The sequence below is a fragment of the Periplaneta americana genome, chromosome 15 (genome assembly GCF_040183065.1).
Source record: "Periplaneta americana isolate PAMFEO1 chromosome 15, P.americana_PAMFEO1_priV1, whole genome shotgun sequence".
Taxonomy (NCBI): Eukaryota; Metazoa; Arthropoda; class Insecta; order Blattodea; family Blattidae; genus Periplaneta; species Periplaneta americana.
Genome location: NC_091131.1, coordinates 82,005,118 through 82,020,896, shown reverse-complemented (window position 1 = coordinate 82,020,896; position 15,779 = coordinate 82,005,118). Strand labels below are relative to the sequence as shown.

The 15,779-nt window shown below is 33.8% G+C and overlaps 1 protein-coding gene across 8 annotated transcripts in view; it reads left to right on the top strand.

The window, feature by feature from the left end:
* Positions 1 to 15,779, top strand: part of Rbp6 (RNA-binding protein 6) — a 1,547,649-nt gene that overhangs the window by 1,368,119 nt on the left and 163,751 nt on the right. For all 8 annotated transcript variants that reach the window (XM_069847737.1, XM_069847734.1, XM_069847740.1 and 5 more), the window contains one exon: positions 12,349 to 12,381. In XM_069847737.1, the coding sequence (XP_069703838.1) occupies positions 12,349 to 12,381 (33 nt within the window). The remainder of the gene's footprint in view (positions 1 to 12,348; positions 12,382 to 15,779) is intronic.

The window sequence follows — 15,779 nt, the reverse complement described above, 5'->3', positions numbered from 1 at the left end:
TGAGGCGGTGCTCTGTCTTATTACATGTAAACGAGTTCATGCTTGAGACAAGGATTTTTCCTGCCATCCAAAACCTGTGATGAACTCGTTAACCTGCAACAAGACGGAGCGCCTCACTACCATCGAGATGTCAGGTCGTACCTCGATAGAACTCTACCCGGACGGTGGATGGGTCGAAGAGGTGCTGTTGAGTACCCATATCGATCTTCTGATTTGCCACCTATGGACTTCTACCTTTGGGGGAGCGTCAAGAATGACGTATATCGACAAAGACCAGCAACAATCGACGAGCTACGTGCAAAAATCGAGAGTCATGTGCTGCCATTACGTCAGATACACTAACAACCGTAGTTCGGTGTGCAGTTCGGCGTCATGGACTTTGTATACAAGTTGCTGGTGGTCATTTCGAACACATACCATAACCCTCTCTCAGTGCCAAAAATTGTAACGTCAAGTCAAATATATTACGAGATATGGACTTACAAACAGTGAGTACATGAAGTTTGAACACAAGGTTAAGATGTCAAAATTATTTTGTTCAAATGTTCATCTCATCTCACCCAACAATGGTGAATCTTATGAGATGTTCTTTACAATATATTCTGAGACATGGAGCACGCATTTTGTCCTGTCAAATTTGATGAAAGATTAGTCTACAGAAATAAAACAAATGCCTTCAAAATGGTACGTTGCTTTAAGTGTTTTGTATGTGCCTGCAGGTATAAAAGAAAGTGTTACGTTCCTGAATCACAGTGCCGATATTACATCCTGGCGTTCGCGATGACGTGCATTCTCTACGCTTTGATGTGCTGGGGGTTCAGAACCTCCAATTAACGGATGTTGTGAATTTTGTTAGGGATTTCGTGTAATGCATGGAAATCAAGCCCTAATCACATATTGCGTTGTAACAACCGAAATCAGGTTTATCAGACGATGAGATGTGATTTCTGGTGTCGGTCAGTTTATGTGTTTCTGAATGATGAAATTTTCGATATGCTAGTAGGCATATCATAGTGCATACTTATGTACAGTGCAGGGCTTTTTTTAATAGTGGTAACAAGTTACACTTTATATCATAACATCACTGCCAATGGAAAAGTGTATCTCGATTTAGAAACTCGTAGGTTTTGTAAATAATATAGATCAGAGCGAATCTTATAAGAGAAGGATTGGATTAAAGGAAAATTTCTGCCTCGGATTTCAGAAGACATTTTGGCCTAATGACCCGTTGCTGCCTAAGTTAAAATTGGCGAGAATTCTTCACATACAGAGTTTGTTTTATATCTTTTACTGTATATTTTTAGCTTAAAATTTAATACTTCAATAAGATCTTTTCATTAGCTATATACTGTACGTTGGATCTTGAAGAAAATTCAGTTTAACATACACATAGTTTTATGAGTGGGTAAATAAATGAAATCGTAGCATAAACAGTTCTAAATTAAAATTAGGCTTATATCTTTTTAGTTTTCAGTGTAAAGCTTTACATTATTCCGTGTGATAAATATATGGGTCACACCAGGAATTGGAAAAGCATTGACTTGTAAGACAAAATTTAAGTGATTTGGTTTATGTTATTTAAAAACGCATTGCACTAAAATTTCGTTCCTGTTGAAATGTTATCTTGATCGTATTACATATTTTATACGTCATATGCAGCATAACGTAATATGAGATGAAAAGTGCGTATAAGAAATTTTTCAATCGTGTAACTTTGAGTTTTGTATACAATAATTTCTTCAATATCATTGAAATTGAAGGGCTAAAATTTATTTTCTGTAGCAGTGGAATAAACGCAAAGTTATAGGCATATACATTTTATTTGAAAATAATTAAGTTTTCTGCAATAGCATGAAATTTTATGTGAATATGACAAAAAAAAAAGGGCGTCCAAAAACACTCCGACTTGGACATGTAATGGGGTTTTGACAATATTATGAGACAACGAATAAATAATAGCCTACGTGTTTGTGTGTGTACATATGCGAATATACAACGTAGAATGGAATGGAAGAGAAGAGAGACAGAGTTTTACTTGTTAATAAAGGGATATATTTGAAACCAAACAGTTTTTGGAAAAAGTCACTTTCAATATTTATTTTTAATAAATTTGAAAAACTATTATTCATTAAATAGTGGTAACTCCCTCAAATTTCCTTTTTACCCAAAAGCAAATCCATCTAAATAAACGGGAAACTTTACAAAAATATAAATATTAATACATTCGACAGTATCCCGAAGACAAGAAAAAATTATACAGTAAACATGTAAGTTTACATACATATTATTCAGGTAACGTCTTCAGTAGGTATCTTATTTTCTTCGCACAGTCTTAATGATTATTTATTATTGTGCTTATCTAGGCAAAACTCTTTTCCCTTTCTCTTAACATATAATAAATTGTAAAGATATTAAAAACTAATTTACTTACTCCAAAGCCCCTCCGATAACTTACCATTCCTCGAACTCGATTCGATCTCCGGCGTTCACTGGAGTGATACCCGAGGTGAACAAGATCGGAGGTTGTAGGTTTTCCCGAGGTTCTTCTGTTTCATTGGACTTCAGAAATTTCACTGCACCAATATCTACAGTTTCTCTTACCGTTTCCGCTACTTAAAATCATTTCATGTCATCACAAAGAATGCCGCAAAGTGGCCTAAGGGCCTTGGTGATACAACTGAATTCAGATGGCCTTCCAGATAAGACTAAAGCTCGGAGATTAACGTAGAAAACACCTAAAGCGAGAATCGAATTCTTACCCGCGGTTGACTTTTAATTTTTACGACCATATTCTGACACAGGATTGGCTTTTAAATCTAGTGACCATTAGGAAACTGCCTGGTGTATCTATGGAATTATATTTATAATTTAGAATTTTCGAAAGGCAGATTTGAAATATAAATGATTTATTTTCTTGTAGTTTTGGTGGCAGTAAGCTCAAATTCCCCGTTCTTCTTGACTTTCTGCAGCTTTGGTTGTGGTGTTTCTGAAACTGAAAATTCAACTTCAGAAATTGATTAATTTCTCCTTCTGAGAAGCATAATTAAATACAAAATACTTAATATTGCAATGCGTAAAAACTTTGGGTCACCTCCTGTGAGAGAGAGAGAATAAAATATTCAAAATAGTAACCCTAACAGAAAGAGAACGCATTGATCTCTAACACGCATACAATGAGTACGAAGAATGCTCCAAAAAGTATCACACATTTCGAATATTAAGTATGTACTTATTATCTTGCTACAAATCGCCAAATATAAGTTAAAATAAATAGACAAATGCTGGAAATGAACCAGGTTCATGATATGAACCTATTAACCTCAACTTAAAGTACAGCGTTTTCCAAATTTAATCTGTCGCTTTTATTCACTTTTTCTCGATTTTGTTCGGAAGACCAAGGAGTTCACACCTCCCTTTTATTAAAATTCGGACTCATGTCTAATAACTGAGTAACAAACGAAGATGACCAACAGAAAATGCTATATCTTAGTGACAACCAGACTTGATTTTACGGTTTGAAGACTGAACTCCAACAGTCTAGATTATAAACATAGAGTACGCCTCGCCAATTTTGTCAAAAATATTTTTAAACTGTGTTATCGTCAGGTTTCTTGTCTACCCAACTTCCGAGAAAAAAATTGGAATAGCCATGTGGATAACTATATAAATTAGTATCCTGAGGGCCTCGGTTTGAATCTCTGTACTCATACTTTTTGTACTTAATTATTTTATACTGCGAAATGCACTTTCAAAATTGAATTTCTATATATTTAGACACATTTCTGAAGTGCACGAAGATATTAGTCTAGTAGAGTGGTACCTATAAGCAGAAATGTATTTAAACATATGCGAAATTCGATGAAAAGGCATCAATATTATAGATTGAACATTGGGGAGCATTACAGCAAAGAAACAATGGAAGAACAGAGATTCGAATCAAAATCTTCGAGTATACTAATCTACAATGTTATCCGTGGTCTATCTTAACAAAAAGAAAATGAGTTGGAATTGATGGATAGTGAAGAGACTTGACAATACCATTTTAAAAGATGATTTCTTGAAAAATGGCTGAGTTCTTGTACTTAACTTATAACTTAGTTGCGTTTTAGTTTTATGGGTTGAGACCTAACATTTTCCATTGGCATCCTCCTATTTGAGATCTCGGGTTCGACTTCTGATAACTGTGATTAGATAGCGCTGTCAACAGTCGATAAAGGAGTGAACCTGCACTGGAACTAACCATGCTGTTTTTCTTATAGCAGTGCTAAGAAATAAGTTTTCCCCTAGTTATATACTGTAAGAAGTTGCGTGCTCCTTAAACATTATTTCCTTGAAAAATCTACATAATTTCCAGTGAAACGGGAAATCCTGGTGTAAACTAAAGGCTGGTTTACAATAAACCGGGAACGAAAACGAGAACGGAAATATTGTTAAAATAAATGTATTTAACTATTGTGAATGCTCACATTTAAATACATTTATTTTAACATTATTTCCGTTCTCGTTGTCGTTTTTGTTCCCGGTTTATTGTGAACCAGCCTTAATGGGTATTAGACTTGGAGCTCACATAGTCCTGACACACCTTGCAAGAGATCAGAAAGCGGATAGTATTCGGATTTTATCCCTTCAATTTTACACTTTTGTCAGGGTTAACGAACTTTACCCGTCTTTTCTAGTGCGAAAAAAATTAATTCAATAACTGAATTTTTATGGCGTTAAGAGTAAACGGCTACCGATTTGTTATTCAGGATTTAGATAAATTTGACAAAAGTAATACAAATATATACGTAGAGAGAAAAACAGATGTATACACATAGGCTATAAAGAGTATTTGATAGAAACATTAACAATTTTTCAGGAATAACATAGGAGACTTACATGGATATTTTCAGTTAAAGAACTTACAAACCAGCGATGCTTGATTTGATGTTGTGAAGCATTAAATGTATCCATATGCCACAGACTGTTACATCAATATCGTTTCTGTTGAAGATTTTCCAATGACTTCTCTGAAGCTGTATTGAGGAAGCGTCGTACTATGGACGAACGAAGCACGGTTTTCATGAAATGACACGTTTAAAGTTTGAAACAGTCAAATTTTGGCAGATAATGACCGAGGATCTATTCTTATCAATTATTAACGAGAATTGAGAGTAAACCTGTAAGCAGGAGTTGTTATGCGACCGGGTCGTGTCTGTTGCCTCTATTCATACGTGTGTCGGCAGTTCTTAGAACACTTCCTATCAACATTGCTGAAGAATATTCTGTTGGAAGTGCTGAAGGAAATATAGTTCCAATTCGATGAGATTGTAGCAAATTTTTACTTTCAAGTGTGATATTACTTGAAAACGACTTACCCTAATTGCTGGATGTGGTCTTTCGCCTAGTTAGCATGTTTGCCAGACTTATCGCTTCTCAATTTTATTCTGTTATCGTGAGGACATATTAAATTACCTATGCGAGATTCTCATGGAAACAGAAAAGGACTTATTATTATGATGTACCGAAGTACCTATGATATTTCCGTGCAGAAATTCTCCGTTACCATATGGTGAAGGATGGATAGAATAGAGAAAAATTCTCTTCGGTACCGGGACTCGAACCCGGGTTTTCAGCTCTGTTCTCTCCATCCTTCATCATATGATACCTCAGAATTCCTGCACGGAAATATCATAGGTACTTCGGCACATCATAATAATATGATATGCGTAAGTAATCATGCTATTGATAGACATTTCGCTAGCTAGCGTGCTAAACTAGTAATATCATATATATATATATATATATATATATATATATATATATATATATATATATATCATATCATATATCATATCATATCATATATCGTATCATATCATATATCGTATCGTATCATATATCATTTATCATATCATATCATATATCATATCATATCATATCATATCATATCATATCATATCATATCATATCATATATCATATCGCTAACACTGGTTTATGAATACGAAAAACGTTAGTTCGCTGATCATCCACCGGGAGCCCGTGCTAAGAATGCCTATGAATACGGCCCACGATTAAAGACGGCGCTCATCCCGTCGGATCCCGGCCACTTAGTCACTCGTAATGAGTGCACCTCTGTACGTAGTGCGTTCGTCATTGTGCCACTGTCACATATTCTGTGACACAGTGCATGAGGGTAAGCTACCGAAAGGAAAACTGAGAGGTAGAACTTAAAGTGAGGGGATTGATTCGGCATCGGAATTGGAATTCGGTGTGGCTTAGTGGATAAGGAGTTAGCACGTAGAGCTGAAAATCCGGGTTCGAGTCCCGGTGCCGGAGATAATTTTTCTGTTCTATCCATCCTTCATCAGAAGAGGACTTCCTAGCAAGAATTAAATCGGTTTTTAATGTTATTTATGACATGACATGTAGGATATTGAAAGCATTCTACAACGGCGCTACCATCTCTGCACAGAAGGCGACGGTTGATATTTTTAGTACCTTCTGTGAGTCTTTTTGTTTCCAGGTATTAAATATTATTACAGATTATGTAAATAAATAAACTAAATATTCGTGAATTGCAGTGAATCATATGTTTTCTGTTCCTTCATTATTGCTTCACAACAGCAGTTCAAGATGTCGATTAATAAACATTTTCTTCTGCCGTAGAATATCATAATTCTCACAAGTTATTCCTTAAAATTTGTCTGTGCTTTTCCGAATTATTTTGTACAAATCATTATTTTTATAATGTGATTTGTAACAACTACTCTAGATTTTTTAAACTGTGGTTGAACCAGGCCTCAATAATAGTTTTGGGAAGGGAGTGAGTTCACGTCAAAATCAAAATACGCAAGACTTATGAGAAATTGTAAAGCAAATTTTGCAGTAGTGTAATATAAATTATTAGTCTAGTCAGAATAGGGGTAGAATAATGGAATATTTTAAGGGAGTGAACAGACGCCTTAACTCAGTAGAGGACATAGAATATGAAATGAAATTGACGCCAATTGCATAATCCTCAGCTTGCTCCGCCCTTATTTCATGTTGTATTAATCGTGGAGATCCTTTTAACTTCTTGTGTTTTAATGAAGTTCAAAATCCGAGAAACAATCCATTACCGGCAAATTTAATGCAAAAAAACATATATTGCATATTATTCTTAAAATATAAAAAAAAGAAAAGTACTTTAGATTAATGGATTGTTCTCGAGATCTTCGAACTTTACCAAAAATGTGGAAGTTAAGTGTTACGTGTTAAAATAGAAAATATGTAATGTGCCACAACAAAATATGTGTCTTTTTTAAACAATGATTACAGTTCCTCCTCTCTTTTTATTTATGTTTTTCGTGTGTGTTAAACCTTCCCATTTCAGTGATACTCCTAAATATAAAATTTGTAAGATCTCAAGAAAAAATATTTAATGAATATAATAAATACTTAGTTTTCAGATTGTTCTCTGTAATTACAGTATCGTAAGTGGTTTGTCATAATGCCATGAAAATATCAGAAAACATCGAAGTTTATTTGGTATTTTCATTCTAATAAACGGAGCAATACTCATAACTATGTAAGATATTTAATGTCGGAACAGTATTACGTATTATTTTTATTTTTTTTTTACATATACCAATCCAAACTATTTAAAAATAATATCAATATTCCGCAATTGAGAGCGAAATTGGGTGAAGGGTAGAACCCTGAAATTTTAATAAATGTTTGGATGTATATGATACCTTTCCAATGTAATGTTGTTCTTAAAATTGTGAAGTTGGATGTTATATGTTATTGAGATGTAATACAGTCACATTCAGATATAAAAACCAGCGTTTTTAAACTCACTTTAGACCTACATAAACTTTTGTGTATTTTTCCAAACGCTCAAAAAAATTTGTTTTAACCTTCACTCAATTCCACATAATAACAGAATATTTAAATAACTTCACTATTTATGTCTTTCTCTAAATACATAAATTTCAGGAAAGAAAAAAATACACTTCATGAAATTTCATAATTGTCTATATACAATAATTAAAAATATTCTAGAGACAGTGTTGTCTTAATGTGTGGTGACAGTGTTTCAAAACTAGAATTGAAACTAAAAATTCTTCAAAAGGGAAGGTGGGGGAGGCCCCTTGTCGGTTCCAGGTTTATCCGCAGAGAGGCGCCGCCGCCCAGAGGACGATGGCGCGCCATTTTTATTTCGCAGTAAGTGAGGTTATGTAGCGCGATCAAGGTATATTTAGATGTTGAGTCCTGTAGTCTGAACGAGAGTAGAATATTGTTAGAACTAATATGGATATATTTACAGCTTATAGCTTGCTATATTATAGTGTCTCTCTTTTATTACAAAGAAAATAACACCGTTTAAGATGATGTTAAGACAAGAACCATATCAGAGAAAAATAAAAGTTTATCAAAGTAGATGGTTTAATATTTAGATTATATTAGATTAGATAGTTTTATTTTGTAGACGTAAGGTTCCTGTTTTTAAAAGGGATGTACAGTAGTTTCCATCACCAGACAAAGCTATGCAATATCTTATTAACTTTTAAGAATTAAAGTTTATAGTCATACTTAGATGGTAATAATAATTTTTAGTCAGTAGATTTTTTACATGTTTAAAAATGAAAAAGAGAGATGAAGTATTTATTTTATACATTTTTTCCTAATGATATAATTAATGCATTTTGATGACTTTATATTTTTGACAAGCGTGCGTTCCCTCCAGCTTGCTGTCTTCTTCATGGGTGAAGGATGTACTTGAAGTATTTTGATTGTACTTAATTAGTGATGTTAGTTTTAATAGCTATTTTAACACTTACATGTTATATATATTATATTAATGCCGAGTGTATAGTTAGATGACTTGCTAATATGTGTTGTTCATTTCTTTCTTTCTGTATGATTTTACTTGTTGTAAATTATTGTAAATTTACTGTTAATTGGCAACAATAAAGCCAATACCATACTTCATGGCATTTTATATTCAGAACAATTTGAATTTATAATTTACAAAAGTAAGAAAAGATGCCCTGATATATTAAAACTATATTGAATGGGCCTCGTTTAGGACATATTCAAATAACAGAAAGAAATCACTGTTCTGTGTTATTTTAGAATGAGTAGGATTCCAGTTGTATAAATATTACAAATAGAATAAAATATCGTTTGTGAAAAATCTTACATATAATTTGTTGTATTTTAAAACACATAGTAGAATGTAGCCATCGTAGAGTAGAAATCCATAGTCTTTCCGCCCGAATAGAGGTTAGACCACGTAGTGACCCTTGTAGTTCACTCCCTCATCACTCATTCACTTCCCCTCTAGCTGACAGTGGTGTACTCTTATACCTTAGTTCTGTAGATAGACAGCCAATTCCATGAGTGACGTCAGACGGAAGGACCGACGGGGCACCTCCCCTTCTGCAGCCGTGGCATCCCGACAACCAAATGAAATGCTGCTGAGAAGACAGATTTCTTTTTAACATGTGTTGGTAGCCATGGTCAGTTTCTCTTCCGTGTCTCTTGTAATCTTCGGGGACTGACTCTTACTTCCTGCTGCTCCTGCTGCTTAGCCTACTGGAGGATAGCCTTACCATGCATCTTGCTTTCACAATTATTCTGTTAGTATTCACATATTTTGGTATAACTTCTTGTTAAAATGAAGAAGAGTTTCGTGTATGAATTAAATGCATATGTATTCCTGGATTTTTTTAATTAAACATCCTATAATACAGACGGCTTGGTAGCTCAGTTGGTAGAGAAGCTGGCTACAAACTGGAAGGTCTCGAGTTCAATCTCGGGTGATGGCATAATTTTTCTCGTTGCTAAACTTCCAGGACAATCAAGGAGTCCATTCAGCTCCTGTCAATTTCAGTGCCGGGTCGTTCCCGGATGTAGTAAGGCTTTTGGAGCACCTCATTCTGGTGCTAAGGTCATGAAAGCATGGAGCTTTACTTCCATATCCCCTTACGCCTTTATGTCAATTAAAGGAGATAACTTTAGCCTCACATCTGAAAATAATAGTTATAAAATTTTCTCTCTTAAACTACTGTATTTTATGACACATACAGTGCTTTTTACAGAATTAAAAATTTTGTCAACTTTTTGCACTATAAAAGTTTATGCACAAATAATTATATAAAAACTTAAAGTATTCTTCGAATTGTCTAATATGTAGTCAATTTCTTTCAAATGCCTCACTTGGGTTCGAATCCCAAAATATATGTCGTGGAAAGTTTTTGTGCTGCTTGAAGATCTCGCGATACTTCCGTTGTTAATACCAGAAATTTTACATTACCTCACTATCACACCTCCTAGAGGATGCTTGGCTTACCCAGTCGGAATAACATTTCTGTGATACGAAGCACATTTCACCATTACAGAGTTAAATTAGATTTAAGAAAGTTTTCCAAATGAAAATGGATTGAGTTAGATTTCCGTTCTTGACAATCAGAATTAGTACTCTTATGTAATACTTGTTTTTTGTACGGTGATGGAGTTGTGAAAAAGATTTAGGCTCTGCAGCTACATAGTCGAAAAAGATGTAGCTTCTAATGTCTCCATTGCCAGTGAAATATATACATTTTGTATTGTGATAATTCTAAGAGACACCGGTTGCATATTCAGAATTATCTTCTTACTATCTTACTATTATGAAAAATAGCCAATATAAGTGAGGTTACAGCTACAAAATGAAATAAATAAATAGCATCTGTACGCCAAGTAGTTTTTTAAGTATCTTTGTGAAAGTGAAGATTTGTGAATTAAATAACAGAAATGCATTACATATATTTTTCGTTTCTCAAAATTTCGCAATGGTTATAAAAATATACATAGGCCTAATTTTCTTGAGAAACCTTCAGATAATTTTAAAAATAAAATAAAAAAGCGATATTTTCACCTATTTTCACCTCACGGCCGACTGGCTTCCCTAAAATCTTCACAGGAATAATGTGGTTAAAGTTTCATACGTGAACAGGGTTTTCAAAAGCGTTTTATTCATACCTCAGTTTCACTAAAGATAACCGGAATTCATTTCCTGAAAGAAAGTATGAGATTTATTGTACTGAAACAGATGCGGGATTAGTTTTCCTGGAATTCTTCGGCATCTTCTACCATTGATATTTCTGAATTTCTACAGTATCACTAAATGTGATATAATCGTTCCTGAATAGATTATTAAAATGAACATTGAATAAGAAATTATCAATTATTCAATGTTTAAAGTTATTATTTTATCATCACCGCATTTCGAGGGAGAAATCGATCTTTCAGCCAGCACATTAAATCCTCCTGAATATAATAAAGACTTCATATCTGACCAGCTATTTAAGCTGAATACAGATTAAAGTGGAGTAGAGTAGAAAATCTAAATATGTTTGAACTTTAATCTGCTTCCAGGGCATTGAAATAAGCAGATCAAGATGCTGTGAAATTAGAGTTTGTACGAAATTGTATTATTTTAATTTTATTTTGATGAATAATTACACACATGTAAAATCAGTAGTATGGGAAATATTGATTGTCAAGTCCTTCAACCCTCTCTAGGTGTAGCATATGGCTGATCACCGGAAGGAGATCCATCTTTGAGAGAGGGGGTGCAACCTCTGGACATATCCATCGAGGCTGTAAGTGAAAAAGTGTTCAATCTCAGTCTCAAATTCATTACATCTAACGATGAAGCGTTATGGTGAAGTACTTCTCTTTCTTTTTCCCATGCAGAAATCTGCCGATAAAAATGCCTCCTGATCTACCGCACGGTGTCTTCTCCCGGATAATTTTTAATCGATCTTGACAACGTTCCTTATAAACCTCCACTACTGGAAATATCTCAGATTTAGCACAACTCTTGTCTCATTTCTTCCTCATGTAATTTTTCTCTTTTTCTCTCTCCAATGCAAATAGGGAAGCAGATGTCATGTTCTCTCTTAGTCACATTTAACCTGCATTCATCAATATATGTTATCATACGGATATTATTCAATGTACAATCCTATCCAGCCTCTAGAATAGTTTGCAATAGTTGTAGTTTATTCATCTCAATAGCTGTTATGAAATTTCATGGATGCTAACAGTTTTATCATGTTTTTGTTCACACATGTTTTAGTTCTTTCAATCAAAATGAGGTTTAGACATGTTTATTAACTTCTAATTTTTCGGTTCGTAATTATTATTCCTTTTTATGTTTTAAGGTTTCAACACCTTACACCTAATGATAATAATAAAAACCAGTAAAAATATACATGTTTAGCACGTCTGACAACAGATATGTTGAATAAAAGCTTTTCTCTCCAGTTGTTTGGAGGTAAAATAATTTGAAAAAATGTTCTAATATTTTGTTCTTTTTTCTCTGCATTTCTAGATTTTATGTGGTCGCTTGGGGCCTTACCTGACGGTACGTATCACTCATTTTTATATTATATATGTTATTTTAATTTGACTGTGTTATTGTGTGTTATACGAACAGCTTTTGCTTCAGAACTTAACTAGGTATGCAACAAAAGTTTTGAGCATGTCGTGATAGTAAAAGAAAGCAGTTTTAGAGCATAAATTATGAACGAAAAGCTTTACTTTTCACTGTTTCTTTCACAGAATCACAATTTCGATTGACTGGCGTTTTTCTGCCTTTCAGTTGAGATAGAATTTCCTTTAGGCAACTGACGGAAAATTATCATCTCCTCCTTGGACATTTACTTAGATTTCTAAACTGCGATCATTGCGCCTGATATTTTTATGCAGTCACACATGTGGTACAGAGATACAGATCCGAGTTGTGTGTTGAGTGGAATACAACTTGCCGTCCATTTTCTATAGATTATTCCCTCCATGTAGTGTGACGCCATGCTTTGTCGTGTTGTGAAATATTTTTCTTTCCCAGAACTTGGATAGCGCAATACAATACATAATTTTTTTAGCTTCTTTTTTGCTTTTCAAAAAATCACCACACTGTACGGTGAAGTTACAAGGAACGAAAAACTTATTCTCCAATATGACAAGGCATGGCTTCACACTCCGCATCTCTGCGCACAGAATATCTAAAAGAAAAGAGCTGTGTCCCATGTGCCATACAGTCCAGATCTGGTATCCTCAAACTACCACTACTTGTTGCATAACGAATCAGATGCGAGACTAGCAATTACAGAACAAGAAATATATCTAACTTACTTTGCGTTATCGCGTGCTGGATGCTAGAATTAATTTCCGTTGCAAATACATTTCTGAACTCCTGAAAATATGACAAACGTGTTCGATCGGCTTGATGATATAGTGTAAAAACACAGATAGGTAAGTCCTTTCCTTTATAATAATTATGGTTCTTTTTACTTTTTTCTCTTATTGTCACAATAAAATGCTCATCACTTTTGGCATAACCATTGTTACAAATGAACTTAGTCGGTTCACGTGTGCGCACCGACTGAGGTACATATTTAACTTTCCGTGTAATCCGTAGTTTTGGGTCACATTTTTATCTGTAAGATGCATGCGTACAGTATATTGTTGTCGTTTTTATAAACTTTTGCTTTTTTTAAATGGGAGCCAGATGTCGTGCTGACACCATGCAAAAAATATGAAATAAATGAAAACTAAATTTACTTTTATTTCTGTGTGTGTTTAATATAAATAATGCAGTTTTCAATATTGTCTGAGTGACAGGACTAAATTAGATTGGCTTTTTAAATTACGATTCTGGGAGAATTAGTCCTCAGTGAGTGGTTGTAGAAATTATCATGTTATTGCTTTAATTAACATACGCGGGTTTAAATTAATTTTAACTTAATATCTGATACTTCTTCGTAGTGCCGACAGAATACAAAATACTGTTGTTATAAAATTAACGAACTTCCATACGAAGACTACTGTAGTTTTCGTCATGCACATTATAAAGAGAGATTGACTTATTCCGGCAATGTTAAATATGGCATATAATATAAATAAACAGAATCACAAATAAGTTGAAATAGAAGACAGTTTAATAATATCAGTGAAATTAAGTATCATAGAATACAAGGACAACCAAAATATTGAATAGATACATTATGAGAATCAAATAATATTAAAAAGTGTATTGATTACAGGATTTTAGGGGTATACGTGTAAATGTTTTGATATTTGTTTAAGAAAGCTGCATGTAAAGCAGGTCCCTATTTACTTTTTCCTTTACTCTAATAGTTTTTCCATGAATGTGTCGCATATTTTACGTTCTGATAGTTTTATGAATGATCGTACTGTGAAACACTCTTCCTCAGTCAGTTAGGGGTCATTAACCTTGTAGGAAGCTCATTAACCAACATTTGAAGTAATGGAAGGATTCATTGAAGCTGAATTTGCTGATATTCATTTAAAGTACGGGACAACAAGAGAATCTGCAAAGGTGGCAAGGGAGCTCCATATTACAGATTTACAGATCCTCCGATTTCAAATAGACTAGGCCTATATTGTTCATTGCTATGCACCATACACTCCAGGATACAGGATCTCTTCGTTCTCGGATCGAAGATCGTGAACAAAGGCTGGTCCATAATGAACCGGGAACGGAAATGACAACGAGAACGAGAACGGAAATATTGTTAAAATAAATATGTATTTAAATGTAACCATTCATAATTAATGAGAAGCTTGCCGCAACCCGGAAACGGGAACGTGAAAGTTAATTGTGAATGCTCACATTTAAATATATTTATTTTAACAATATTTCCGTTCTCATTCTCGTTCTCATTCTCGTTGTCGTTTCCGTTCCCGGTTTATTGTGGACGAACCTTAAGATAACGTTGTTTTCTTTCATTACGTGACAACTTTTCTAAAAAAAAAAAAAAAAAAAAAGACTATAACTTACGTTACTTACGAAAATATTAGCTTTTGTTCACAATTGAAAGATTATTTTATTTCGTGTATTTCTTTTATTTCAATAATAAAAATTTAAAATGTGAATTATTTTTATTTTTAAACGTGAATTTCTTTTAATTCCTTCATGAAGCGAATGCCACATTATTTATGAAGTCTTTCTTATTTTGATAATTTAGATAACATTACATTAAATGCTTTTGTTTTATTGCAATATACCATCCATAAGAAAATAAAAGTGTAGGCTGTGTTCAAAATTCGAACGTATTAGAATACATCATAAATAATTAATTTAATCCCATTTGTTAATGTAAAAGTATAATATCTCAAATGAGTTTGTGTTTGGATACAAGTTAAATTATTTGGTTACTTGTTATACCACAAATACCTTCATGGTGAACCTGGATGATAGACAGCCCTCGCAAGATGGACGACCTCAGCGTAGCTAGCCAGGCGTTCATAGGGAAAACAAATCGTCTGGAAGCATTAACGAAACTAAAAAGTTTATATTTTTTTCGAAGATTGAGAAATCCTTTACATAATATGATTCAGTAAACTCTATTCGATTATCTCTAAAATATATTTCCACGTATACCCCAAACTCTATGTAAATTTTTAAATTACCTCGTTAACATGTTTCTGTCTGTTATCGGCCATCTTCAGACCTGATTGTTGCTGGTCTTCGCGCCTTTTGTTTGTGTTTCCTGTGGGGGGTGTGTTTGCGTAGTAAAAGAATGTGTGCGTTCTGAAATTGAGTTGTGTGTTGAGAATTTCATTTGGATGTGTTTTTGTGTGTCTATATATTTCGTATTGTTCTAGTATGTTTAGTTTCTGGCTTTTTGGTTGAACATGTAGAATTTCCATGTCTGTGTCGATGTCTCTGTAGGTGTGGTTAGCATTTGTGAACTAGAACAATACGAAATATATAGACACACAAAAACACATCCAAAT